General features: G+C 52.6%; 2 protein-coding genes across 2 annotated transcripts in view; both read right to left on the bottom strand.

Annotated features, from left to right (window-relative positions):
- Col7a1 (collagen type VII alpha 1 chain) overlaps window positions 1-11,735 on the bottom strand; it is a 30,473-nt gene extending 18,738 nt beyond the window's left edge. The window contains exons 1-41 of the mRNA XM_032911002.1: window positions 11,648-11,735; window positions 10,989-11,169; window positions 10,244-10,403; window positions 10,064-10,157; window positions 9,808-9,969; window positions 9,543-9,706; window positions 9,337-9,466; window positions 9,117-9,233; window positions 8,890-9,036; window positions 8,686-8,802; window positions 8,462-8,611; window positions 8,255-8,383; window positions 7,390-7,533; window positions 7,176-7,301; window positions 6,935-7,078; window positions 6,291-6,410; window positions 6,013-6,156; window positions 5,564-5,689; window positions 5,317-5,463; window positions 4,981-5,103; window positions 4,510-4,656; window positions 4,142-4,276; window positions 3,913-4,059; window positions 3,698-3,834; window positions 3,364-3,490; window positions 3,136-3,282; window positions 2,876-3,048; window positions 2,748-2,783; window positions 2,637-2,663; window positions 2,502-2,546; window positions 2,369-2,431; window positions 1,783-1,854; window positions 1,655-1,690; window positions 1,497-1,532; window positions 1,270-1,341; window positions 1,087-1,164; window positions 675-701; window positions 540-593; window positions 389-451; window positions 255-314; window positions 126-161 (exon numbers count right to left, since the gene is read on the bottom strand). Of these exons, the coding sequence (XP_032766893.1) occupies window positions 126-161; window positions 255-314; window positions 389-451; window positions 540-593; window positions 675-701; window positions 1,087-1,164; window positions 1,270-1,341; window positions 1,497-1,532; window positions 1,655-1,690; window positions 1,783-1,854; window positions 2,369-2,431; window positions 2,502-2,546; window positions 2,637-2,663; window positions 2,748-2,783; window positions 2,876-3,048; window positions 3,136-3,282; window positions 3,364-3,490; window positions 3,698-3,834; window positions 3,913-4,059; window positions 4,142-4,276; window positions 4,510-4,656; window positions 4,981-5,103; window positions 5,317-5,463; window positions 5,564-5,689; window positions 6,013-6,156; window positions 6,291-6,410; window positions 6,935-7,078; window positions 7,176-7,301; window positions 7,390-7,533; window positions 8,255-8,383; window positions 8,462-8,611; window positions 8,686-8,802; window positions 8,890-9,036; window positions 9,117-9,233; window positions 9,337-9,466; window positions 9,543-9,706; window positions 9,808-9,969; window positions 10,064-10,157; window positions 10,244-10,403; window positions 10,989-11,169; window positions 11,648-11,735 (4,431 nt within the window). The remainder of the gene's footprint in view (window positions 1-125; window positions 162-254; window positions 315-388; window positions 452-539; window positions 594-674; window positions 702-1,086; window positions 1,165-1,269; window positions 1,342-1,496; window positions 1,533-1,654; window positions 1,691-1,782; window positions 1,855-2,368; window positions 2,432-2,501; window positions 2,547-2,636; window positions 2,664-2,747; window positions 2,784-2,875; window positions 3,049-3,135; window positions 3,283-3,363; window positions 3,491-3,697; window positions 3,835-3,912; window positions 4,060-4,141; window positions 4,277-4,509; window positions 4,657-4,980; window positions 5,104-5,316; window positions 5,464-5,563; window positions 5,690-6,012; window positions 6,157-6,290; window positions 6,411-6,934; window positions 7,079-7,175; window positions 7,302-7,389; window positions 7,534-8,254; window positions 8,384-8,461; window positions 8,612-8,685; window positions 8,803-8,889; window positions 9,037-9,116; window positions 9,234-9,336; window positions 9,467-9,542; window positions 9,707-9,807; window positions 9,970-10,063; window positions 10,158-10,243; window positions 10,404-10,988; window positions 11,170-11,647) is intronic.
- Window positions 11,736-15,387: 3,652 nt separating this feature from the next.
- LOC116907628 (cytochrome b-c1 complex subunit 1, mitochondrial) lies at window positions 15,388-26,532 on the bottom strand. The gene is made up of 13 exons (XM_032910688.1): window positions 26,409-26,532; window positions 26,041-26,181; window positions 22,203-22,289; window positions 20,874-21,003; window positions 20,176-20,374; window positions 19,678-19,757; window positions 18,022-18,137; window positions 17,695-17,838; window positions 17,407-17,567; window positions 17,211-17,296; window positions 16,344-16,432; window positions 15,983-16,058; window positions 15,388-15,574 (listed from the first exon to the last, which is right to left on the bottom strand). The coding sequence occupies exons 1-13, from the start codon at window positions 26,475-26,477 to the stop codon at window positions 15,510-15,512; spliced, it is 1,443 nt and encodes a 480-aa protein (XP_032766579.1). The 5' UTR covers window positions 26,478-26,532; the 3' UTR covers window positions 15,388-15,509.

Here is a 26,532-nt window from a genome sequence, read left to right as displayed (position 1 = left end):
AGCCTTTGAGCACCTCAGACCTGTATCTTCTAACCCCGCAGCTTGAAACACTGGCACACTGTGGGAGGGTCCCAGACTATATAACACGCTACATCTGAATGTACCCTGCCACAACTGGTACTTACTTTGGGCCCAGTAACTCCAGGAGCTCCCCGCAGGCCCTGAGAAGGATGAATGGAGAGTTCAGAGACTTAGGTTTGAGCGTACAGATGAAGGGAGTTGGCCATTGAAGGCCCAGACGGGAGCTAACTCACCGGTTCCCCTGGAACCCCAGGCTGTCCTGGAAGGCCTGGGCCTCCATCCTCACAGTCACCCTGAAGGAAAAACAAATGCTAGGAAGACCCAGGGGAGGCCCTGCCTATGGGCCACCAAGAGGTCAGGCTCCTACCTTTTCTCCCTTCTCTCCAGTTCGACCAGGTGGGCCTTGGGGTCCAGGGCTTCCAGGAAGCCCCTTGAAAGAAGTAAACAAACTCATAAGCAAAAAACTAGGAAGGCCAGCACCCAGCCACTGCTCCAGCAGGACCTCAAGGCCCCCTCACCGGAAGTCCAGGGCCGCCTTGCTCACTGGCACCAGTGCCTGGTCCTGGGGGACCCTAGGAAGGAACAGTGGGTCAGGAGATGGCCGTGAGACTCAGACTCCAAGCCATCCCCAGGATACCTGGCCCCTCACTTACCCGTTCCCCACGGTCACCTTTGTCACCCTGGAAGACAGAATATGAACCCATGACTCTGAACCACACCTTCCTCATCAAGATACAGGGAGAATTATTGGGTCAAATTTGGTTAGAGAAATAATGGGGCCGGGTATGGTGAAGCCCCTTTTAATCCCAGCACTTGGGAGGCAGAGGCAGGCGGATCTTTGTGAGTTCGAGGCCAGCCTGGTCTACAGAGTGAGTTCCAGGGCAGCTAGGGCTACACAGAGAGACCTTATCTCAAAAACCTAACCCCCAAAAAAGAATAAGAAAGAACTAAGCAATGGGGGTTAAAGATCAGAAGAAAGGGTAAGGGTTGTTTGGGTCCCAGTGAGGTCATCAAGTCTCTGAGTCACATGATATTCACAAGACTATTTGGGGATCATGCTGTCACCTTCACTGATGTTCCAGGAAGCCCAGGGGGGCCACGAGGTCCTGGGTCCCCCAAAGGGCCATGAGGTCCAGGGGGTCCCTGTTAGAAGCGACAAGACATAAGGTGCTTTAGAACTGACTGTCTCCTCCCATGTGGCCTTCTCCTACTCCCTTATCACTTGCAGTCACATATCCTGGGACTTACCGAAGGTCCAGGGTCCCCTTTCTTTCCAGGAAGCCCTGGCCTTCCGCCTCCAATGACTTGCCCAGGCTCCCCCTGTGTGGGGGCAAAAAGCAGTTGTTAGGGTAGGGAAGGTGGAAGAAGCCCTTGGTGGTGTTCCAGTTCTTAGCATGCTTCAGGTCTTGTACAGGGTCTGGCCTGGGGCACCCCCACTCCAGGGACTATCCTGGCCCCGTTTCCCTTTCACCTACCGGCTCCCCTTTTGGGCCTTGAGGCCCTCGTTCTCCCTACGGACAAAGCAGAGTAGAGGGTAGTACTTAGACTTGGATGAGTCTCATGAGCCACGGCTGACCCCAGCCTCAGGCTCTTACCTTGGAAGACACTGGGAAGGCAGAAAGAGAACACTTACCGGATCCCCACGAGGGCCAGCCCACCCTGGGGAGCCCTGTCAATGAAGGCCAAAGACAGAAGAGTCAAAATCATGGCACCCATTCAAGGAAGTGTCCCCTGGTGATGGTAAAGGGGAACCTTCCTCACCTTAACGCCAGGAGACCCAGGAGCACCAGGTAGGCCAGGACTGCCTGGAGGGCCTTCTGGGCCAGGAAAGCCCTAAAGAGACAGAGAGGTCAGAGCAGAAAAGATCCTTCCCCAGTGTCCCAGCTTACATAAAGAGCTCCACGCCATCCACCGTGGCTCCAACCCCACAGGCTCCCAAGGATTACCAGAGCCGAGTGGTAGGGCAGAGACGCAGTTCTGTCAGCTGAATGGATCTAATGCCAGCAAGAGGCCAGCCTCTCCAGGGGATCTCAAAGCCCTTTCTGTCCATTCCTGAACCTCCCCCAAACCTGGTGTGCTTTAAAATCTTCACTCATGCCTCTAAGAACATTCCGTGGGTCTTTATTGATTTATTATTTATTGAGACAGGGTCTAGCTGTATGATCTAGGTTAGCCTAAGAGTTGTGTCTCATCCTGCTTCTGCTTCTTGGGTGCTAGGGTTACAGGTGGGCACCACCATGCCCAGCTCTAACTCTACTTCTTCCTTTTGCCCTACACCCTCCAGGAAGACTAGTGGGAGCACCGCGGTGGGAGTACCCTGGAGACAGTCAATGAGTTCCACACTCACCCTCTCGCCTTTTGCTTGGGTACTTCCGGGAGGACCTTGTGGGCCTGGAGCACCGGTCCTGCCCTGAATGAGGACAGCAGGTAAGGAGGCTATAAGCCAGGTACAAGAGAGGCAGGTGTAGGGAGGCACTCACCGGGAGACCGGGGGGACCAGGAGGTCCAGCCTGTCCTTGTGGTCCCTAAAAGGAGTGATCAGTGAGTCCTGTGTTGTCAACCACCCTCTGCCCGCTGACTCCCAACCTGTGGATTGCCTCCATGCGGTGGCTTACCGTCACTCCAGGCTCCCCCTTCTGGCCCTAGGAGGAGACATGTCATAAGAAGGTAAGAATATCCATGCCTAGCTGTGGTCTTTGCCCACTCACTCGACCCCGGCCACTTACCTTTGGACAGGGCACAGCACAAGGCTCTAGTTGTGGCTGTGGAGAAAGAAGATTCTTGAAACCGGGAAGTTCTAAAAGAACCCTAAGGTCCCCTCTCTACTACCAGTCCCCAAAGGCTTTCTCCAAACCTGTATGGTCACAGCTGCCTGACATAGGGCTACAGCCAGATCGCTGCCTGCTCGGTCCAAGTCTAAGCCATTATCCACAGCAAAGAAGGTTTGGATGGGGTCCATGCCTGGTGCCAAGAGGCGCAGCTGCTCTGGATCAGCTCCCACCAGACCCAGCATCATCACCTTGAGCCCTAGGAAGAGATCCAGCAATCTACATGACAACCTCACCGGGGTCACCCCGATTCCCAAGGCCCTACCCCATCAGTCCTATAGCTCACCAGAAGCCTGGACCTCACGAATGGGGCTCAATATGTCTTCTCTCAGAGGTTCATCCACTAACAGGACCATCACGCCTGGCACTTGCCGACGGCGACCGGGAGCATTGGGTGCTAAGAGGTATCTGTGGGCTGTGGTCACGGCTGTGCCTGGGGAAGAGGGCATCTCGGAACCTGAGACACTGAACCTGATGGAAAAGCCCAGGAGCCCATGCTGACTGCGGTCCTTACCTAGGTTGTTACCGCTTGGGTCCACATAGGGGATGTCACGGATCTTTTGCAAGATGACACCAAGATCGTGAGAACTATTCAGCGGGAACAGTGGGGAGGGCCGGTGGCTGTAGGACAGCAGGCCAACCTGGGTAGGAGCAGACACAGGACAGGGAGGACATGTGGAATAGGACAGGGACAGAGACATGGGAGGTGCTCCAACTGCTAGTTAGGGGGTCAGCAACGACAGTAAAATAGGAGAGATGATCCGGAGGCTGGGGAAAGCCTGAAACCACAGAGAGATGGCAAGACGGTGGTTGGGGTGGGGAGGGGCAGGGACAGGTTAGAGCCAAACCTGAACAGCCTGTGGACCAAGAGGCCCGAGTGCAGACACCAGCCTTTCCAGGAACCTCTTTACAGCTTCTGCATTGTGAGCGTTGTCTCGAGTGGCATGTAACAGGAACACCACGTCCACCTGGCCATGGGGACACGCTGCACAAAAGAACTGAGTTACTAGGGTCATCGGCCATTTCACGGTCCCTTCAGGCTTCTCCACGGTCCCTTCCATACCTGGCTTTTGTGTGACAGTGATCTCAGAACCTCGTACACCGCTCTGGATAGGTGTCAGAGAGAAGACATAGGGAACCCCAGGTTCCAGGCCTGTCACTCTGTGGGAGTTTGAGCTCCCAGGCAGTGTCTGCGGGCCCCCAGGCACTTCTACAGAGGAAAATTTGGTTAAACAAGAACTTCTCTATGGAGCCCCAATTACCACCTACCCTACTTCTTGTCTCCCCCTCACCCTGGCCAGTTCCTCTGAGTGGCCGCCAGGACAAGATATAGCTGGATGCCCCAGACACTGGGGTCCAGGTCAAAGTCACTGAGTTGACAGAGGTGTCCACCACCCGTAGCTCAGTGCTCGGGATGTGAGGAGTCTCTGAAAGAGGAATCAAAGGATCTGAGGCTGGGTGCAGAGGGCAAGAGATACAAGATTCTGGGGCAGGTTCACTCTAGTGAAGCATCATGGGAGATCATGCTGGAATCTCCCCCAGAGCCTTAGGGGAAGAGCCTACAGGAATCACTTAGAGTCTGGAGAGCAGAAAATTAGGGCGTGTCATCAATGTGGAGGAAGAGCACACCACGGGCGGGTGAGCGCTCTGGGAGGCTCACCAGTGTAAGCAGTCACCTTCCTAGGGGCAGCTTCTCCAGGCTGGCCCAGGACACTCAGCCATACATGGTACTTCGTTGCTGGCTCCAGTCCGACCAGGTTGTAGCTGTTAGACTCAGGTCCCAAGGTCAGGGACTGTTCCTGGCCACCTGAGACAAGTGTGAGTGTAAGGCCAGGAGTATGCAGGGGGGTGGTGACTGGTAACAGTGATGGAGGCACCCACCTCACTGACCTTCAGCAACCACACAGACCCACCAGGTCCATCCTCCCGGCGACTCTTCCTCATTCATCTTTACCCCGTCCACCAGATGCATCCCCTCAAGGCTGACTACTCCCACCCACCTTGGTGATTAAGCCCCCTGATGTTTTGATTCTGCAGACCTGGCTGCCCACTCCTTCCAGCACCTCCCATGACTTTGCCCAGAGGTCTTCTCCCTTAATTGGTCCCAGCTTCCTATCCTAGGGCCACTCACCCTCAGGTTGCCAATGCAGACGGAAGCCCTGTGCTCCGGGGACTCGGTTCCAGTGCAGCCTCAAGAAGTGCTCCCCACTCTGCACTACCTGAAGGGTCTCCAGTGGTGCTGGGACCTCAGGCGCTTAAGAGAGAGCATTACAATCAGGGAGGCTCTGCCGCTAGGCTGGACCGACCGCACTGAATACGTTTCCTCCCCAGACTTTACCCACACACACAGGCTTACTATAAATCCTCGATCCCTCTCCAACCCCGGCATAAACCCTTCCCCCATAAGCCCCATCCCTTGAACACAAGCCCCAGTTCAAGACCCCTTCCAACCCAAGCATCCTCCTACGTGTGGTGACGACAATGGACACGGGTGCACCCTCTCGGTCTCCAACAAGCGCAGTCACTCTCACGGAGTAGCTGACTCCGCCTTCCAGACCTGTTATCTCTGCAGAGTCTTTGTTTCCTGGGACTATCTGGTGTCTCATAGGGCCACCTAGCCAGGCCAGTGGAGAGTAAGAGTTAGGGGTGCGGGGAGCTAACCAGAGAGGGCACGTGTAGCCAGGAAGGACCAGGATGGAGTCATGGAGCCATACCTTCACTACGTCCCCAAGCCAGTCTATAGGATGTGGCTCCAGGGACTCCCACCCAAGTGACGCGGAGAACATCACTGGAAGCATTAAGGATTTGCAGTTTTGACACACTGCCTACAGGCTCAGGAGCTAGGGACGAAGGCAAAGGAAGAGTGAGGGGCCACTGGGTATCCAGCAGAGACAAGGGTGGCAAGACAGGCGTGGGTAATGAAGGCTAGGGAAGGTTAGTGTGGCTGGGTCAGTGGAGGGAACTTTAAGGGGAGGAGGTTAGTGTTTCAGTGAGTTGGGGGGGACTGTGGCCAAGGTCAGAAACACTCAATGGCCATGGGTGGTTCAGTCTGGACAGGAAGGTTACTGAGCAGCACTGGAATGAGCAGGTGCAACAATCAGAGATACACAGCAGCCTGGGTCAGCCAAGGCAGTGTGAGAATAGCTGGCCAAGATCCACTCACCAGTCCTCACAACCACAGAGGCCGGGGCTCCATCCACACCGGCTACATGGGTTCTCACACGCACTATGTACTCTGTGTCTGGCTCCAGTCCATCTATTTCAGCCACCGTGGCGTCCCCAGAAACCAATTGAGATTTCTCTGGACCTGGGATCAGGGATGGAGGTAACACCAGGACTTGTCAGACTACCCAATGCTCCACTTGGACCCTGAAAGAATCTTTAGCCTTCACTCTAGTCAGAACCACTTCCCATAGCCCCCCTTAAACCCCTGCCTCCTACCATGGCCTGAGTGCCAGGAAACCCTGTATCCGGTGGCGCCAGGAACCCCAGTCCAGGTAATGCTGACAGATGAGCTACCAGCCTGAGTCAAGTGGACTCTCCTCACTGGGCCCAGTGGATCTGGAGAGGGAGATAACGGGAGTCTGGTAAAGTAGGCAGGTCTGACAGGAGAAGATGGGCGACTGTTTGGCAAGGGAAGACTTCGAGGTTTATAGGAGGCAGGGACCTCACCAAAGGGCAGTGAGGGATTCTACAGAAGGCACAGTAGGAAACTTAGCTGTCAGGTAGCAGCAATCTGAGGATGAGGTCTGACAGAGAGGGGTCCGTGGAAGCATTAGGGGACCATGAGGACATCAGGCAAATGACAAAGTAAAGGTCCAAGAGGAGAGTTGTGTCCAACAAATGAAGAGGAGGAAGAGGAGGAGGAAGAAGTGGTAGGCTCTGAGGGACAAGTAGCAGAAATATGAGTCAGATAGAGGGAGCCGTGGGAGAGACAAGTGACCGTGAAGGGGAAGGCTCGAGAGTAGGGATGCGGTGGACTGGGACTCAAGGTGGAAGTAGTGGGCATGTGCACCACTGAGGGCACCACAGAAGTCTAAGGGGGCCGGGAGGTAAAGAGCCAGGAGACTGGGTCAGGCTCTGACCAGTTCGAGCCACGATGACCACAGGGGGCCCCTCTTCTCTCCCTCGAAGGGCTGACACAGCCACTTGATAAGAGGTTCCAGGCTGCAGCCCCAGGATGTCTGTGACAGTAGAGTCTGGGGCCAGCGTCTGACTGGACTCTGGACCTGGGATCAGAGAGAGTGATGGCCTGGTTTCTGCATGTCCCCTTGCTCCCCCATACTCTGAGAGCTCCCCTCAGCAACCCACACACTCCACACTGACCACTGCCTGTCCTCCAGCTAATCCGAAATCCACTGGCTCCAGGGACAAGTCCCCAGGCCACTCTAATTCTTGTTGCATCTGATGCCACAACCCGCAGTCCTGGGATAATAAGTGGGGCTTCTTGATCTGGGGGTTTAAAGACAGGGGTCAAGGGTCAATATGAGGACAGGAGCAAGTCAGTCGCCATCTCCCGTAAGTCTCCTAAAGTGCTCACCTCTGTGGATGGTGAGGGTGCTGGCATCACCCTCATGAGTGCCCACTCGAGCAGACACTCGCACTGTGTAGCTAATCCCGGCTCGAACATCATCTAAGTCAAAGGTTGTCTGACTCCCAGGAAGCAACAAAGTCCGCTCGACCCCTGAGGAAAGGCAGGGTGGGCAGGCGGGGGTGAGTACCACACAGGGATCTAGGACAGCAGTCAGCAATAGGCAAGGACACCAGACATCATGGGAGATGGGGAGATTGGGTGGGGAGGGGCAGTGAGAGAGGAGAACAGTAAGAGAAAACGATGCAGGGGTAAGGGGTCCACGGTGGTAGCACGGAATATCAGGAGTCACCAGTGATGGGGACGCTGGATGACAGACAGGGCTTAGGACATAGCAAGATGAGAGTCTGCGACAGTGACGCAAGTTGGCAAGCCTCAGATAGACATTGACACAGGATGATGGGTGAGCGTTGGGTGAGGCGAGAGGTCAGTATTAGAGGAATCTTAGTGGGGAGGCGGTGGGACTGCAAGAGACCGAAGGGGCAGGCGCTCAGGCAGAGAAAGGACCAAGAGACAGAGACGGGCTCTGACTAGTTTGAGCCACAGTGACCACAGGGGGGCCCTCTTCTCCCTAGAGAAGGACAGCAGGATTGTGGTCCACAGAGCTTGTGGCAGTAGAGAAGGGCGAGCCACAACTGAAGAGCTGAGGTAGAGGAGAGGAAAGAGAGACCCTGAGGCTGTTCTGGGGTTGACAGTTCTCAGGATGTAGATGGCCACAAAGACGAAGGAGGCTATGGGAACCCAGCCAGAGTGGGAGGGAACTGCAGGCTGGGACTTCGGTCTGGGGGAACTTTTCTCGCTGCTTCTGCCTTACCCTGGGGGGTGCGTACAGTGAAACGGTACTCGGTGGCACCAAGGACTGGGTTCCAAGACACTCGCAGCCGCTGCCCAGGTAGTTCTGTGGCTTGTAAATTCATCACCGGGCCCACCAGCTGCTCTAGCCCTTTGAGAGAAGACAGTGTGAAGTTGGCTGCAGTCGCTAGACTTGACCAAACAACGTACAGACCTACAGAACCCTTACCAGTAGGAACCACAGTCGCAGGAGTGGCCACCTCACGGCCCTCCAGCAGAGTGTAGAGCGTGAGGCGATACTCAGTGCCTGGCTGCAACCCATCCAACTGGTAGCGGGTCACATCAGGGAGCAGTTCCACTTTCTGTGGTGGTTCCAAGCCTGCAGGATGGTGGGACCAGGTTAACTGAAGCCAAGCCCCAAACCCTGCCTCCAGGCTCTCCACACGCACTGACCACTCTCACGGTGCCACTCCAGGCGGTAGCCGCGGGCCTCGGGCACCAAGTTCCAGGAAAGGAGAATGGATGTGGGGCTCAGGATGATGGGGCGCAGTGTCTGCTCAACAGAAGAGGCTGCCCAAGGCACATGGGTATCAGTGGACCCCCTGTACCCTGTCCTGCCCAGCCAGCCTGAAAAAGGGACCCGCCCAGACTTCTCACCAGTGCGGATAGTCAGAGAAGCAGCAGGTCCCACGCTGCGGCCAAATAGGGCGCTCACAGTCACCTCATAGTCCGTGCCAGGCTTCAAGTGATCTAAAAACACCGACCCCTGCCCAGGGCTCAGGTCCTGCTGCTGTGCCCCCCCACCTGTGTAGGGACACAGAGGGTTCAGTGGGCCTTGTAGAGGCAGGAATCGATAATTTTATCAGTCCACGCCTCTCACTTACCACTGAGGTCCCGCCATGTTACGCGGTAGCCATTAGCACCTGGTACCCTCCTCCAGGCCACCAGGAGGCTGTGGGATGTGATGTTCTGGACGCTCAGCTCTAGCTCTTCCTTGGCAGCTGAGAGAAGGCCCCACCAGGGATTAGTAAAGCCAAAAATAGGAAGGGGTTTAAGGGCTGGGTGGTCAGGAGAATGGGGTCAAAGGCTGACAGAATTGCTTACTGGTCCGAGCTGTCCCACTCACAGCCTCTCCGATGCTGTTGGCATAGAGGGCCACCACAGTCACTTGGTAGTCAGTTAGTGGCCGGAGACCCTGTAGTCGCATGCTGGTCTCACCAGCCGGGACGTTCACCTGCCCAAGGCCAGAAGTCATCTCATATGGTCCAGCCAAGTCCTTAACAGCCACCAGTCCCTGCTGACCTCCTTACCTCCTTTCGCTCACTTGGCAGTGGCTGTCCTAGCCCCGTCAGGGGCGTGTACTGAATTTTGTAGCCAGTCACAGGGCCACTGGCTGCTGTCCACTGTACTCGTAAGGATTGGCTACTTGGCTCAGACAGCACCAGGTCCCGGGGCCCAGACGGAGTGTCATCGGCTGCGAAGGGGGTTGGGGGACAGTATAGGTCAGGGGTGAGGAGTGCACAGGTCGGCGCTCCCAGGCTGGGATCAGGGTACCCAGAATGGGCAGGAGCTTACAAGGCAGGGTCACAGGCACACCACCAGCCGTGGTGCACACCCTCCGGGAAATGAGGGGCAACAGGGTCCTCAAGATGCTGAAGTCATTGACAAAGAAGAAGAAATCGCTGGTTGGCTGTGAGGCGACGCGCTTCAGTTCCTCAGGATCGGCGTTCTTGATTCCTGAAGTGGTGTCCATACAGGGCTCAGTTGCTTACACGTTCTCTGCACGGTCCCCACTCCAAGAGACCCCTCCCCGCCTCAACTTGGTTCTCACCCACGGCAAACAGCTTGACCCCCTGCCTCTTCAGTTTTTGGGCAGCTGTGTCCACTAAGTCCTGGGATTTCCCATCTGTGATCAGGATACAGACCTGGGATAGGTGCCAAGACCAGTCAGGGATGTTTCAGACATTTATTTTGGGGTCACATTTGGAGGCATGGTAGGTTTAGGGAACACCTTGGGGATGCCAGGACGTGTTAGATGAGGCAGGAAGACCCGGTCGGAAACGTGGAGAAGAGCAGCCCCTGTTCGAGTGTTACCACCCTTATAGCTGAGCTCTCGGATGGCACGGATGGTGTCACCCCCAGAACCAAGTGTATCCAGACCAAATTCTGTCCTGAGGGGAGAAAGCAGGGTAGCACAAGGCAAGGGGCCATGACCTTTTCCAGCCCTGCCTCTGAGATGAGACCTCTTAAGAGTGCCCTTGGTTCCGAGACCCCAACTTTCTACCACGGAAGCTTCCACATAACAGCCTCCTTGGGTGCTGCTTGACACATCAATGTCACTGAGCCAAAATGAGCCTGGAACCCTCAAGGGGGGCGGGGACAGGATAGCTGATTAAATAATTATAGGAGGAAGGGCCCAGTTTCAGCACAGTGGACACTGGCCAGACAAAATGGAGAGCCCAAACATGTGGACTCCAATAGGAGCCCAATACCTGGAGCTCCTGGACTCCTTATCTCTATGTAGATCAGAAAACAGAACTATCCTGCCCATCCCCCACCACCTCTACCCCAGGACCACCCCCCCAGTGGGCTGAGGGGTGTTTTAAGACAAAACCACTCTTCCAAGTTATCCCTATCTCTCTGCAGGAGAGTGTTGGCTAGGGCCTTTCTGGGCTCTCCAAACCCTGTTTCTAGACTCCTTCCTGTCAAGGGGTCTTAGGGCCTACAGTCCTGACCCCCCCAAGCCAGCTACTCACTGTGGATCATCACTGTACTGCACTGTTGCAAATCGGACGCCCTGTGCACTGGCTGCTCCCGAGAAAGGCAGCACCAGCCCCTCCAGGAATCCCCGCACTTCTCGAAAGTTGCTGCGGCCAATGGACGAGGAGCCGTCAAGCAAGAACACAATGTCAGCAGCATAAAGGCGGGTGCAGGTCACTGAAGCAAGGAGGAGAGATCATGACCTTTTAGGGAATACAGGTCCTCTAGACACTGAGGTCCCCAGGGACTTGGGGACTGGGAGGACAATAGGCTTCGTCTTCCTATGCAAACGGAGCCCAGGTAGGCGTATTTCTGCCAGTGTTGGAGGAAACCACAATGGGCCTGGGAACAGAGCTTCTCAAGGGAGGGCTGGAGCACCTTGGGGGAGAATAAGCTGCAAGCAGGGGTGTAGCTCCGGGGCTGAGATCAGCTTGCAGAGACTGTTGCTGATAGGACGGAGGATTCAGCGTGCATCTAGGGAGCTAGAATTGGGGTGCTATGGGATAGGAGGCAATTTGGGGAACACAGAGTAGAATTCAAGGAGTTTAGGAAGAATCCATGAAGAGTTTGGAGAAATCCTCGGTGGAAAGATGTCAGGGATAAAGTTTGAGTAGTTGCATAGGTGACAGGGTGCCGAGCCCCGGAAGATGCCCACCTCTATCTCTGGGCTGGGCCCACACTCCGGGCGCCCCCACCAGGATCTCGGCAGTGCAGAGCGCAGCGACCAGGAGCCGCAGCCTCATCCTGAGTGATAGAAACAGTCAGCCAGGAACCCAACCTCTGTCCCTTGTCTCCCAAGCCTTTGGCGGGTGGAAACCGAGTGACCCCCACCCCAAGTCCTTCCTAATCTTGCCTGTGCGCGTTAGCCTGCTCCCGCCGCCGCAGCAAGTCCCGCCGGCACAGAGGAGAAAAGTCCCTGATCCCAGGAGGCGGAGCAGCAGGCGGGGACCTGGCAGCCCGCCCCCACCCACCTCCCCAGAGGTCGCTTCCCCCACCCCACTTCTCCTGGACTTAAGATATGACGAATTTAAGGGCAAGGTCAGGTCCCAGGGCTTTTGGGAATCACCCAGAGTTTTGACAGATACTTCGAGAGCACCCCAACCTTATTTAGGGGTTACAAGTTTTGACTGCTTTCTAGTTAGGATGGCCAATGAAGTCATTGCTGCTCTCTGAAATGTGGACAGGTTCCAGCAGACCCTAGGGTTAGCAGCAGCCTGATGTTAGGGCATACTGCAGCTGGTGCTGACTCACCCCTAACCCCATGGGGGTGCCCAGACAAAGCCTCAGGCCATAGGTCCTGACAAACTCGAAGCATGTGAATCAGCCTTGCTTCTGTCTGGTGGACCTCCTGTGCCCCACCCTAACCTTTATGATAGGCAGAGCAGCCCCCAGCAAACGGGAGGCTATGGGACTATCCTAGGAACTCCCAACGCCATTGGGCTGGATCTAAGCAACGCTCCCCACTTTGGAAGAAGGAACTTGTGTCATGCGCCTTCCTATTTGTTCGTCCCAATGCCTCTCACTCCCTACTGTGTGGCTTGTACCAGTCCTAGACAGATGCCATCCAGCTGTGTTTGCAGAGAGGGAGGGTTGTCCATATGTGGAGGGATGGACCACCCATGCTGACAGCTCATCTCTCAGGAATCCACCTCCCGAGACCCATGTACCCATTGGCAGGGCATGTCCACAATTCAGGTCTGGTTTCCCCATCTACTCGCCTTCATTAGAGCCTGCGAGAATCCCCTCTGGCCTACTTTTTTTTTTTTTTTTTTTGGTTCTTTTTTTTTTCAGAGCTGGGGATCGAACCCAGGGCCTTGCGCTTCCTAGGCAAGCGCTCTACCACTGAGCTAAATCCCCAACCCCTCTGGCCTACTTTTGTAGACCCTTTGTACTCCGTTCCCTGACTAGGCCAGGGCCAGCCCATGACCACTTCCTTTCCTTGATGCCTCAAGGTATCTAACTTTCCCCTCCCTAAGTGACCCCCTCTCTCAATTCTTTCCTCTGGACAGTTGTTGCCAATCCCAGGTCAAGCCCACTTTCCTACTGATTTCCTTTGGTTATACATGCATGCTGACCGGGCAGGTATCATCGGTACAGAGAGACACTCCTAAGAAAACTGGCCATCACTTGGGCTGTTTCCCTTGCTTTCTAGTCAGTCTTGTACAATTCTGCACCAGAAACTCACCTCCTCATCACCACTGCTGGGCTGCCTCCAATATGCCTGACCCTGTGACCTCCTGCAGATCCACAGGCTAAGTGGGGAGATGGGGACGAGTGGAAGTTTTTATAGTTTTCTAGCATGGGAAAACCTCGGGGCACAGGGGACCGTCCACTGCTATTTCCCTGTCGTCTAGAGAGTTGGAACGTCCCTTGTCACTGAAGACTCTCACTCTCATAACTATCTGGGGACACAGTGCCTTTACAGGTCCCAGAACCTTTTCTCAACACCGGGGTCTCCCCGGCATTGTCCCCGGGGCCTCCCATCCCTAGGTGGTATACTCCAGACGAGGGCAGTAGAGAACCAGGCATGTTCTCACAGCCGAGGTGGGGAACAGCAGGATAAATGTGGCGTGTATGGTATGAACATACATGTACACGTGGACCTGGCCTTTCAGGAGGATAGGAGGCCCAACTTAAGAATCCTGGCATCCAGGCAAACCTCACTAGAGCTGGAGTGTCCCTCAGAAAAGGCTCCGTGTGGAGTCAAAGGCAGCTGCTGTGAAGGTAGGTTAGGGATGACTAGGTCTACAGCAGCCAAGTTTCATGAACAGAGAGAGGTGTGGACCCTCTAAGGCCCTTGACTGCAGCATCCTGGCAAGATTTAGCTACCGTATGGGAGAGACCTGTACCTACCTCCAGCTCTTCCCTCAGGGCAATGGAGACCCCAGAGGGTGACCTTTTCCCTTTCTTGCCTCAGTCATGTTTTGCCAGATGGCACCATGTCTCCAACTAGGCCCGTATCCCACCTTATCTTCAATACCTCCAAACTCCTCACCTTAACCGGGCAGGGTGTCCTCTGATCCACACTTCCCTCTGCTCTCCCAGTACTAGAGAATACTGCTTGTACTTCCACAGTTCATTCACCTCTCCCCATGGCCCCATCATAACCAGGTTCACCGGGATTGCCGCAGACATGTAGCCCAAGACCCCATGCTAATTTACCAAGTTCCTTCACAGTCACCTGCAAGGCAGCTAGCTCCCTGAGGAGGAAAGAGGAAATGCCTGGGCTCAGAATGCAAGGAACCCAGAAACTCCCAGCAGCCCCTGCTCTCATATCTAGCGCATTTGTGTTTGTAGCCTTTGGGGTCAGACATTAGCTTGGAAATCAAATCTCACTCCAGCGCATTGGATTGGGCACTCATTCCCAGACATGGTTGGTCCATCTCCACACAAAGCCAGGGTTGGGTCCATCTGAGTTGTGCTACCTAGCAGTCCAGATGGTCGAACAGTAAGATGACTTGCCCTTGACAAGTGACAAGAGTCAAGGCTTGTTTGGTGCTAGGAGACTTAACCAAGAGCCCCTCTTTTAACAGACTAAACTAGATTCCACTCACACTTAGCAGCCAGAAGGCTCAAGAGGTTCAGACCTTTGCGCCCACCTTGCCACCAGCCTCCTCAGGGATCTCATAGAAGCCTGGGGAGCCCAGAGTGAGGCCTACCAGCCCACATTCCTCCCAGATCAGAGCTCTGGAAGGAGTAGCTGAGGGATAATGCAACAGAGAACTCCATCAGGAGATGGCTAGGGCCTGGCTGCTTCTAGAAGATGGGGAAGGGTTCTCTAGGACAACAGCTCAGGACTTGCCTGGGACAGACCTAGAGGAGGGAGTGGGCTTGGGCCCCACTGAGCTCAGGGCTATTCTTGGAGCCTGAGTCAGCGGCAAATAGAGGCAAAGGATTCTTGCCTTGCCTGTCCAGACAGCAGTTGGAAACCAAATCAGAACATTGTGCTCCCGGCTATCCTCTCTATAACCCACAGTAAACACGGAGAAGCAGCTTCCTCTGGGACACTAGTGGCCCCTCCCGGTCCATCCCAGCAGAATAGAGGCCACCAGAGGGTGGCTCAGAAGTCTTCAGTGAGGATTTTCCCACATAAGCTCCTAATTTCCACACTGGGACCTCAACAGGGTACAGGCTGGGCCTGTAGTTTCCATGACTCCCACATCCCATCCCTGGGACAAGCTGGATGAGGAATGTCCCCCATGCAGCTGAGTGGAAACATCTGGGCAAACTCCCTGCAAGCATCAAAGGCTTCCGGTCTCTGCTGCAGCCTCCACACTTGCCCCTGGCTGAGGACACGAGACTATGGGAAGGCTGAAGGATTCAGAGGGTGCAGCAAGTGAGGGATGCCTTTGCTCCCAAAGGATTCCATGCCAATGCTAAAGAAGGACAACACAGTTCTCAATAGGACTTTATTGGTGGTAAGTGGCTGCACACAGCTGAGCAGCAGGAGTGGCGTCTGTGGCAGGGACCCCGAGTCCCCGGCCCCGCCCTGCTGCCTGCCTGCGCAGACTTCCTGCCTAGAAGCGCAGCCAGAACATGCCACTGCGAATCCGGTTGTAGTCTGAGAGCTGTTCAATGGGGCCTGCGGGGATAAGGCGGGGATCAGGGTGGAGGGCCCAGCCTGTACAGGGACACCTGGCCCCGTGCCACCCAGCTCAGAGTGGCTGCCCAGAGCAGCACAAGACAGGCTTTGAGTGAAAGGAGGAGGAACACATTCCCCAGGGTGCAGGGCCTGTCCTTTCATGCTCTGGCGCTGGCAGCCCCACCCCACATGCAGGGTACCTGCTACCTGGTGGGCTGGGGATGGGTGGGGTATTAATGGAAGTAGCTTGGCAGGGAGTTGGGAACTGTTTGGGCAGGTTTTCTGAAAAAGAACTCTCTGGCAGCCAGGTTACTGAGAGCCCCGACTCCCTTCCTGAAGTGTAAGCTGTGCATGGGGCAGCAGAAGGGTGGAGGCCTGAGGAAAGTGACAGAGGATGGGCCTTCTTACCATACCCAGCCACTGCTGGACATTGGTCATAAAAGTACTTGGAGCAAACCTCTCGCAGCATCTGGGCATCCACCTCCTGTGGGGGGAGGCAGAGAGAACACGAATGACAGGTACTAGGCACCCCCTGAGCCAGTACCTCCTTAAGTCAACCCACATCTGCTTGTTCTTGGGAGCTGTTCCTTTCCTCCCTGCCTATGTCCACAGTCATCAGTGTCCCTCTAATTACCCCCACCTGCAAATGGCAGCTGCCCTGGATAACAGATGCTTATGCGAGCAATTTGTGCTGTATCAGATCCCAACTCTAATTCTGCAAAGGCCCACCAGCCTACGGCTCTAGACCCTCTTCCAGGGCTCCAATTACCTCAATCCGGCTCTCCCACTCAGCCAGAGGGATGCGGCGGCCATAAGTCAGGAGGCTGCGACCAATGTCTTCACACACAGGGGTGGTGCCTTCAAGGGAAGTGGAAAAGCTTATAGATCTGCTCGGTCCAATCTTGGACCCACAAAGACCTCTAGAACCATGCTCTGACCCCTGAGCACAACCCTTGTTTCCATAACAACCTGTGGTAACAACAATAGTGGGCTCTTGACCTGGGCTACCTCCACTTGCACCTGAAGCTCCAAACATCCACATCTGGGGTGGCAGGGTATCTGTGGCCTTAAAATCTTTTGTCCCTCCCTCTCTCTTTCTCCTCGTTTTCTTTTGAGGCAAGATCTTGCTATGTAGCCTTAACTAGCCAGGAATTTGTAAGCAGGCCAAGCTAGTCTAACATACAAAGATCTTCCTGCCTCTGACTCCAGAGTGCTGGAACTGCCCAGCTTCTTCTTCTTCTATTTTTTAAAGATTTATTTTGTGTACATGAGCACACTGAAGTAGCTGTCCTCAGACACCAGAAGAGGGCATCAGATCTCATTACAGATGGCTGTGAGCCACCATATGGTTGCTGGGAATTGAACTCAGGACCTGTGGAAGAGCGGCCAGTGCTCTTAACCACTGAGCCATCCCTCCAGCCCCCAGCTTCTTAAGATAAGGTCTCCTACACTATCATCTAGCCCTAAACTCACTCTGTAGCTAAGGGTAGCCTCATCTTCCAAATCCTGGAATTACAAGTGTGGAACACCACACATGCCAAGGTTCTCCTTTCTAAACATGGCCACGCTATAGCTTGAGTCACAGTGGTCACTACTGGGATATACGGAAGCCCTCTCTAGAGGATGTAGGACTTACCATCCAAATGAGATATCAAGGCATTCCTAAGGATGTTTTTGCCCCGAGTCACCTCACTCTCTGTAGCACTGGTGCACAGGCGCATCCTAAAGCAAGGGGAAGGGAGTGGGGACTTGAATGATGCTCATGTTGGGAGACTCCCAGTGTCCCAGCCAATCACCCCTATCTCAGGATGCAGTACTGAGCTGAGACTCACCACTGGCCTTGCAGGAAGAAGATCATGTCATCGATGCTCATGGCATCACAGACAAAGTGTGCGCCCAGCAACCCAGTCTCAGAGTAGGAGATGTTGAAGGTCTGGAAACTCTGGCAAAGCTTGTTAGCCACAGCAACGGAAGCCAGCGGGCTGGACAGGTGCTGCCAGAGGCAAGGATCAGAAGCACCCCTCATATCTGTGGCACATACCCTAAGCTCCATAACTCATAGACCACAATCCAGCACCCTCTGCTGAGGACAAAGCCTGATTGCTGTTCCTGGTACTTACCACTCCACCACCGTAAGTGCAGTCATAGTGGCCTATGATGGCATTGGCCACTTGGAGAGCCACGTTGTCTGGGTTAGCCCAGCCAGGTCCCTCTACTGCAATGGCCACATGGGCCAAGGGCAGGGCATCATCCCGATGTCGGATCTGAAACAACACATGTCAAGGTTGAGACGCAACCAGACCTCCTGGGAAAACAGAAAGGATGGGAGATGCTGGACCCCTTGCCAATGTCCTGAGGACTCTGACACTGCAAAGACAACCATGTACTTAAGGGCCCTCCCAGAGGTCCCCAGTTCAGAGAACCAACCCTGCTGCCAGACAACACACCTCACTGCCAGTGAAGCGACATGGAGTTATACTAGGTACGGCGTCTTCTTCATACACCTGGGAGACACTGCTGAAGTGATCCTGGGCAAGGTCTAGCAGCTGCTGGTGACTCACCCCTGAGGGAACAGAGGGTGTTAGTGCTCACCAGTCCAGGCACAGGTAGGAAATCAGACAGGGACAGGAGCAGGAACACGGCCTCACAGCAGGGTGAGAGACAAGAGGATCCACAGACAGAGTATCTCAAAGGTAAGACAGGCACCTCAGGGCAAAACAGCCCATGGCCTTAGGTACATGGAACCTAAAGACAGACTTGGAGGGTGGGGAATCTAGAGAAATGGCTCAGTGGTTAAGAGCACTGACTGCTCTTCCAGAGGTCCTGAGTTCAATTCCCAGCAACCACATGGTGGCTCACAACCATCTGTAATGAGATCTGATGCCCTTTTCTGGTGTGTCTGAAGACAGGGATAGTGTACTCACATACAATAAATATATACAATAAATAAACATTAAAAAAAAAAAAGAGTACTTGTTCTTGCACACCAGAGATTGGTTCCAAACACCACACATGCCCATGTGATATTCAGACATCCAGGCAGGCAAGACATGCATACACATAGATAAAACTTTTAAAAATTATGTTAAAAAATGGGAGAATATTTAAGTGGTTAGAGCTCTTGCCTTAGGTACAATCTAAGCACCATAAAGGTGGGGCTAGAGACAGGCTCAGCAGTTAAGAATACTTCCTGCTCTTCCGAGGACCTGTATTCAGTTCCTGGCACCAATGTCAGGTAGGGCACAGCTTCATGTAACTCACTCCAGGGGATCTAACATCATCTTCTGGCCTCCATGAGCACCCACATGCTTGTGGCATATATACAGACACACACAGTCACATAAATTAAATCTCTGGGCCAACCTGTAACTCAACAGGTAAAGGCACCTGTTGCCAAGTCTAATGACTGAATTTGATTCCTGAGATCCACATGGTAGATTTGCACGCACGTGTACACACACACACACACACACACACACACACACACACACACACACACACACGATTCCCTAGTTAGTCTGCCTTACTCTGACCCTAACCAGCAGCAGCAGAGCAAGCTTTAGCATAATCATTTCCCCTTGGCCCAGTCCCCCACTAAACTGATAACCTCCACCCTTCAGAAATCTGTTTGAATGACATGTGCTCCCCACCCATCTCTAATTCTAAGCTCACATCAAAACCTCTGCTGTAATTCTGTGCTTCCCTGTTAAGGTGGCACCACTCACCATCAAATGTTCATTATCACAGAGCCAACGGCACCCAACAGCAAGGCTATCCGCACAGACTCACGTGTCTTCCACTGGCCCTCAAATGCATTCTAGGACTAAGTGAGGCTAAGAGAGGTTTGTGGCCTAGGCGGGAGCTGAGAGCCAAACTGAGGCATGTACTAGAGAAGGGGCACCCTGTATGCCCAGTTCCGGTGGACACCAGATGCCAGCAGAATGGGATCCCATCTCCAAGCAAACAAGAAGAGTCACATACCTTCATGACAGGACAAGAACAGAGTTCCCCGGAGTCCTCTATGTTCAGAACCAGAAGATCTACACATTGCTAATCAAGGTTTAGGTTCACCTGACCAGGGCTTCAGCAAATCCATCACTCACCTCCAGCGGCAGCCAGCACCATTCGGGGAGCTTTGTAGTGCCTGCTGAGGTAGTCAGTCAAGTCTGTGCGCGACAGCCTCCTGCAAGACACGCAGCTGGGTCACACGAAACACAGCTGAGAAGAGGCCATCTCTAAAGAGCAGGCTTTAGCTCACCCTCTCAGTCCCTTCTCAAAGCCAGAGAGCCAAGGAGGGTATGGGCTGATGCTGGGCCCTGAAGAGGCGTCTGATTTCTGCTGCTGCACACCTCTTGGCACACTCCCCACCAGAGGGACAGCTAGATGGTCCTTCCCCCAGAATGTCAGGACATGCACGGAAAGATGTCCTAAACAGAGCCCAAGATTCAAGTGAAAACCCCAGAGCTAACAGGGTCATAGGACCAGATGGCAATTCAAAATTTGTATAAATTAGGAAATCAACAACACGGGCAGTTAGACAACCTAAAGGGCATGTGGCTGATGGGGACACGCATTATTTCACAATCTCAACCAGCTCTCACCTGACGTTCTCACTGGGCCCCTCCACAGCCTGGGCTAGAGGTGTGCCCTGGAATGCAGTTGCATGCAGGTAATCGAAGACTACATTCTGCATAGAGGCATCGTTTTCCTGCATCTCCCGCAGGATCACATCTCGCTCCTTCTCGATCTGCGAGTCTTCCAGACTAATGTTCTGCACAATATCTGCCAGGAGCTCCACAACTGGACACAGAGGAACGTGTTAACCAGGCGTAGTGGCGCACACCCCTAACCCCAGCCTTCGGGAAGCCAAAGCAGGAGGATTACTAAGAGCTCAAGAACAGCCAGGGGTACAGTTAGCTCAAAGCCACCTTGGGCCACATAATGGGCTGTTGTCTCAAAACTTAAGGGCTGACTCAGTGAGAAAGGGCATTTGCTCCCAAGTCTGACGACCTGAGTCTGAGTGCCAGAATCCACATGGCAGAAAGAACGAACTGATTTCTGCAAGTCACCCTGTGACCAAACACACACCAATGCACACACCACACACAATCTAAACAGTTTAAAAACCGACATATTTACGTGCTTAGCAGAGATAATTTCACTGTAAATCTCTAAGCCTGGCACCTCCCTCTGTTGTACACTTGCAACAAGGCCACAGCTCCACAGGTGAGCTTTTGGGAGCCTGACTTGTGCATCCCTGGAGACTTGCCCTGAGCCCACACCTCCTGTCAGGCGTTACCTTTTGGCAGGTCCTTGGACAGTGCCTTGATGAGGTAAGCAGTGTGCTCCCGAGTGCTGTAGGCATTAAGATGGGCGCCAATACTCTCTACCTCCTTCTCTAAGGCATTGCCAGGACGGTTCTTTGTTCCCTGGAATCAGACAGCAAGAGGACCAATCAGGAGCTAAAGAGATGGCTCAGTGGCTAAGAGCACTCGGACCAGGTTCCATTCCCAGCACCCACATAGTGGCTCACACCACCTATAACCGCAGTTCCAGGAGATCCAATAGCTGTACATGGTGTACAACCAGGAGTCACGGCATACAGGAGCCTGCCTTCAATGTGCTCCTCTGAAACCCAGCACATACCTCCCTCATTACATTAAACAGGCCCTCAGCTGAGCACACAGCATCATGGACCACTGGATGGAGACAATCAGTGACAGGAGAAACAGCATGGCTACAGTCAGTGTTGCCTAGTAACCAGAGCTCACCCAACAGGCCTCCTAACTTTTCCAGTATTCCATGTTCTCCTTACTAACAGTCATGGTCAGATAACCTTCACACCTGTGTCACATCAGACTCTCTCATGGTACTGCCTCATGGCACACACTATGCCTGCACACAACATACTTGGATGGGTGGTTGATTCTGCCTCCACATCACATTGCCTCAACATTTTGTCACTTACCAAAACACAAAAAACCAAACATGGGCTCTACCTTCTAACTAAGGGATGTAGGTAATCTACATAGTGTGACATTTTACAAGCAAGGAAGCATGACCATGCCTGCAAGTTTGTTATAACGCATACATGTACATGTGCAAGTTCACTAAATCTGCCATGTACACAGGCGCATGACAAGCTTAGTGTGATGCTTAGTTTTAGCCATCAACTTGACATAACCTGGAATTACTGAGGAGTCTTACTGAGGGATTATTTAAATCAGGCTAGTCTGTGGGAATCACCGTTCTCTAGGGAGCAGACCCTAAATGATCTAAGACCAAAGAGAGAGAGCTGAGCATAAGCAGCAGGCAGGCAGGCAGGCAGGCAGGCAGGCAGGCAGGCAGGCAAGCAGTTTCCTTGCATCCAGTCTTTCTATCCTTCGCCATGGATGTGATGTGACTGGCTGTTCTAAATTCTGGCCACTGTATTTCCCTGCAGTGATAGACTGACCTTACACAGGGCTCATCAGATAAGCACGCACTCACAAAAACATTTGGCTCCTTCCAGAAGGGTAGATACAGACTATGCCCCAAAATACCCATAATCAGGAGACTAATTTTTAGATCTTTGGCCTTTGAGATCGGTAGTCCTAATCTGAGGGAACACAGACTTCACAAGACTTACCTTGAAAGCCAGATGTTCCAAAAAGTAGCCTGCTCCATTGTTCTTCTCAGTCTCATAGCGACTGCCAACGTCGATCCACACTCCCACCTGGACAAGAGAACACCAACAAAAGGAACCAGCCATCAGTCCAGCTCCTAGTCACAAAGCACCTGAGGAACTCCACACAGGCTTCACGTAAGCCTCATAGGTGGTAATGTGGGGGAGAGCTGCTCCATTAAGACCCCTACGATCAGAAAGACAAGAGGGCCACAGCACAGGGAAGGAACCAAATGATTAATCATACACCTCACCTCTTTTACCTGCCTTATTACCTCATGGCTATCAGAAACATCCAAAAACATTTCTGGTGCTTATCTTTGAAGCATCTGGCCTGATTTTTGAACTCACAAAAATCCCCCCTGCCTTATTTTCTTTTAAAAATATTTTAATGTATATTGGTGTTTTGATTGCATGTACGTCTCTGTGCAGGTATCAGACCCCCTGGGACAGGAGTTACAGATGGTTGTGAGCAGCCATGTGGGTGCTGGGAATTGAACCCAGGTCCTCTGGGAGAGTAGCCAGTGCTTATACTCGGAGCCCTCTCTCCAGCCCCCCACTCTGTCTTATCTTCAACTGTGCCTATTTACTTGGCTCCACAACTATAATTTTTAGTTAATCTACTTTCTTTTATGCACGAAGCCTATCATTTGCAGACAATAGTTTATTTTCTACATTCTAAGAAACATATGTGAGCTAGGTGTGGTGTCACACATCTGTAACCCTAGCATTCTGGAAGGCAGAAGCAGGATTATGAGTTCAAGGCCAGCCTGTGCAACACAGCATGACCCTGCCTCAAAAACAAAACCAAACCAAAAACCAATCACTGTACAACCTTGTTCTGATGGTTTTATTCTTTCATCAGGAAGGGAGCTACGGGCTTCGATGCTTTGTATTTCAGCATTTAAGGAGGTACTGAAGCGGGGTGCGTTGGAACACACTATTAACCCTAGCAGAGGCAGGTTACACAGTGAGACCTTGTCTCGAGAACAAAGAGGAAAGCAACTTTCCGAGTGAGACCCTGTAATGATGCCTCAGAAACTCCCACATGGATCTCCCCACATTGTTAGGCGGGTCCTCAAAGCAACCCTCACCTTTATTTTTCCTTAAAGATTTATTTATTTATTTAATGTATATGAGTACACCATAGCTGTTCTCAGACACACCAGAAGAGGGCATCAGATCTCATTACAGATGGTTGTGAGCCATCATGTGGTTGCTGGGAATTGAACTCAGGACCTCTGCAAGAGCAGTCAGTGCTCTTAACCACTGAGCCATCCCTCTAGTCCCGGTATGGGTTTTTAACCCATGAACCATCTCTCCACATACACACCTCTCACCATGCTCCAGGTAACAATCAATATTCCTTTCATTTTTTTGAGGCAGGATCTTACCATGTAGCTCTCACTGACCTTGAACTAAGAGATCCATCTGCTTCTATTTCCTTTTTTTTTTTTTTTTTTTTCCGGAGTTGGGGACTGAACCCAGGGCCTTGCGCTTGCTAGGTAAGCGCTCTACCACTGAGCTAAATCCCCAACCCTGCTTCTACTTATAAAGTGTGAATTTTAATATTCTTTTATGTTTTTTCTTTTTTGAGACAGGATGCCATATAGCTCAAACTGGCCCTGAATACATTCTGTAGCTGATGATGAACTCCTGCTCCTTCTGCCCACCTCTCAAGTACAAGATTGCGGGCATGCGAGCACTGTGAACAGTCTCCTGACGAGCTGTGAAACACACTATTTACCCACATGGCTGAGCTTATCTGCTCACAGCTAACTGTCTACCACATGCTTTGTGAATAGATGCTATACGTCAGTGTGTAGGATAACTTCAGATAAGCATGCCTTTTACTCTGTGTGTGAATGTATGTGCACCTGTGTGTAAGTGTGGGTGCCTATGTGCTACACCATATCCTTCCAAGCTGGAGCCTCAGGCATTTGCAGGACTCTCAGCTTGTTACCTGGGTGCTGGGATGTGCACTCCAGCTCTTGTGATTGCACAGCCAGTGCCTTTAACCACTGAGCCATCTCTCTAGCCCAACAGCCCCTGACTCTAACATCTTAGATCACGATCCACAGTATCCTTCGACTTTTAACCGACACCATCTTTTCTTGGTAACGGAAGCATAATCAGTCTGTGGAATAGAGCATGATTTACTAAGCTTCATTAGTAGGTTTTGAGTCTATTCATGTAGGTTCTACATGTCAAGGAATTTATATCCTGTGTTTGTAACAACTTTATCACAAGTCATTATTTGCTCCTAGAAAAAGAATCAGACAAAAACATTACCCTAGACAGGCAGTGGTGCACACGCCTACAATCCCAACATCCAGGAAGCAGGGGCAGGCAGATCTCTGCGAGTCTGAGGCTAACCTGACCTACACAGACTGCCAGAACACTAGAGTGCCAGGGTTACACAGAGAAACCCTGTATTGAAAAACAACGAAACAATTTAGCCCTACTAAATGTCTTGGGAGGACTGGTTCTTGGAGTTTTCTCACCTAGTAAACACACCTAGTAAAGATTTCAATTCTTGACTCCATTTTGAAGAATTCTAAATTCTATGTTCACTATTTCATATGGATGAGTGTTTTGCCTGTGTGTATGTATATGTGTGTACCTAGTGCCTGTGGACGTCAGAAGATGGTACAGGATCCCTTGGGACTGGAGATATAGATGGCTGTGAGCCACTGTGTGGGTGCTGGAAATCAAAGCCAGGTCCTCTAAAAGAGAACAAATGCTATAAACCAGACTCAATTCTCCAGCCCAATTTGCAATTTTGAATGAAATATTTGAGTTTGTGTGTACGGATCCCAGAAGGCCAGAAGTGGGGAAGGCTAGAAGAAAGTGTCTGATCTCCTGGAGCTAGAGTTACAGGTGGCTAGAAGTTGCCCAATAAAGATGCTGGAAGCAGAAATCTGGTCCTCTGTAAGAGCAGCAGCCCTCTTAACCAAAGAGCAAACCAGTGCTCCAGATTTGCAACTATTTTTGGATAATCATCCAACTCAATGTAATCTTCAAAAGCATTTTTTTCTCTTCCTTCAGTGCTACGTATCAAGCTCAAGGCTTTATACTCACTAGGCAAAGGCTCCACCCCAGTTAATTTCCCAGTCTTTCAGAAGCATTTATTTTCTGTGTTCAAGTGTAGCACATACACATAGATACAAATATCTATGGAGGGCAGAGGAAACTGGGTGCTGTCGCTTATTACTCTACACCTTGTTTTTTTACTTTTGAGGTAAGCATTGAAGACTCATGCCTTTAATCCCAGAAATTGGGGAGCAGAGGTAGATGGATCTCTGAATTCAAGAGGTCAGCTTGATCTACAGAGTGAGTTCCAGGACAGCCAGGACTACACAGAGAAACCCTGTCTTGAAAAAAACATGAGGAAAAAACTAATTTAATTTTTATGTATGTATACATGGGATGGTGAGATACTGTAGAGTTAGGAGTTGCTCTTCCACAGGACCCAGGTTCGATTCCCAGCACACACAAGGCAGCTCACAACCACCTGTAACTCCAGTTCCAGGGGCTCTAATGTCCTTTCCGGGCCTCCGTGGGCAGTATGCACAGACATGGTGAACATACACACATTTGAGTAAGCCACTCATACAGGTAAAAGTCAGACCAGCTAGACACACTTGCCGCTGTGAAGTCAAGTCAGGATTGAAGACTGGTACAGAGACAAACCCGGCAGTACTCCAGTCTCCACCCAAAACACGTAAGACTGCAGCCCAAGGTCACATCCCAACCTAGGACAACACGGCGGGCCTCATCTGGAGGACTGGCAAACACTCACCGTGCAGGTAGGATGCGAGGACTGCTCCGAGGCCACACGCAGCCCGTTGTCCAATACGCTGACCTGTGTCTCCGGCACGCTCTGGAGGGCCTGGACGAAGGTTGCGGTACCCCGCAAGGCAGGTAGCCTCAGCAGGGCCGGCTAAAGGAAGAAGGTGACCATTGTAAGAACTGCTCTCCAAGCCTCTGGACCTCGACTCTCACATCCAAGCCCGAGAAGATACCCATCCCCGCCCTCCGCCATGACCTTCCCACGGCCCTGACCCCCGCGACCTCCCCACTCCGACCCGCCACTGCTGAGACAGCCTACTCCTCATCTGCATGCCAAAGCCCTGAGCCCTGCAGCCCAACGTCTCGCTGCCACCTCACCGAGCGGCAGGTGCGAAGTAGCGCTTGCGTCCCAGAGCAGGCCGCTCGGCAAACTGCGGACGCCGCCATCTTCTAACTTCCGTCAGCGTAAAGCCGCGCTACGCATGCGCAGGGTGGAGTCTGA

Source organism: Rattus rattus, chromosome 8 (genome assembly GCF_011064425.1).
Source record: "Rattus rattus isolate New Zealand chromosome 8, Rrattus_CSIRO_v1, whole genome shotgun sequence".
Classification (NCBI taxonomy): Eukaryota; Metazoa; Chordata; class Mammalia; order Rodentia; family Muridae; genus Rattus; species Rattus rattus.
This window is presented reverse-complemented; position numbering and strand designations above follow the sequence as displayed.

Coding starts and splice junctions, on each gene's coding strand:
- LOC116907628 (XM_032910688.1), bottom strand. CDS start 26,477: ATGGCGGCGTCCGCAGTTTGCCGAGCGGCCTGCTCTGGGACGCAAGCG. Junction 22,290..26,040: donor CCTCGCATCCTACCTGCACG/GTGAGTGTTTGC, acceptor TCTCTTGTCCAG/GTGGGAGTGTGGATCGACGT. Junction 18,138..19,677: donor GGTGCTGGCTGCCGCTGGAG/GTGAGTGATGGA, acceptor CTGTTCCCTCAG/GGGTGAGTCACCAGCAGCTG.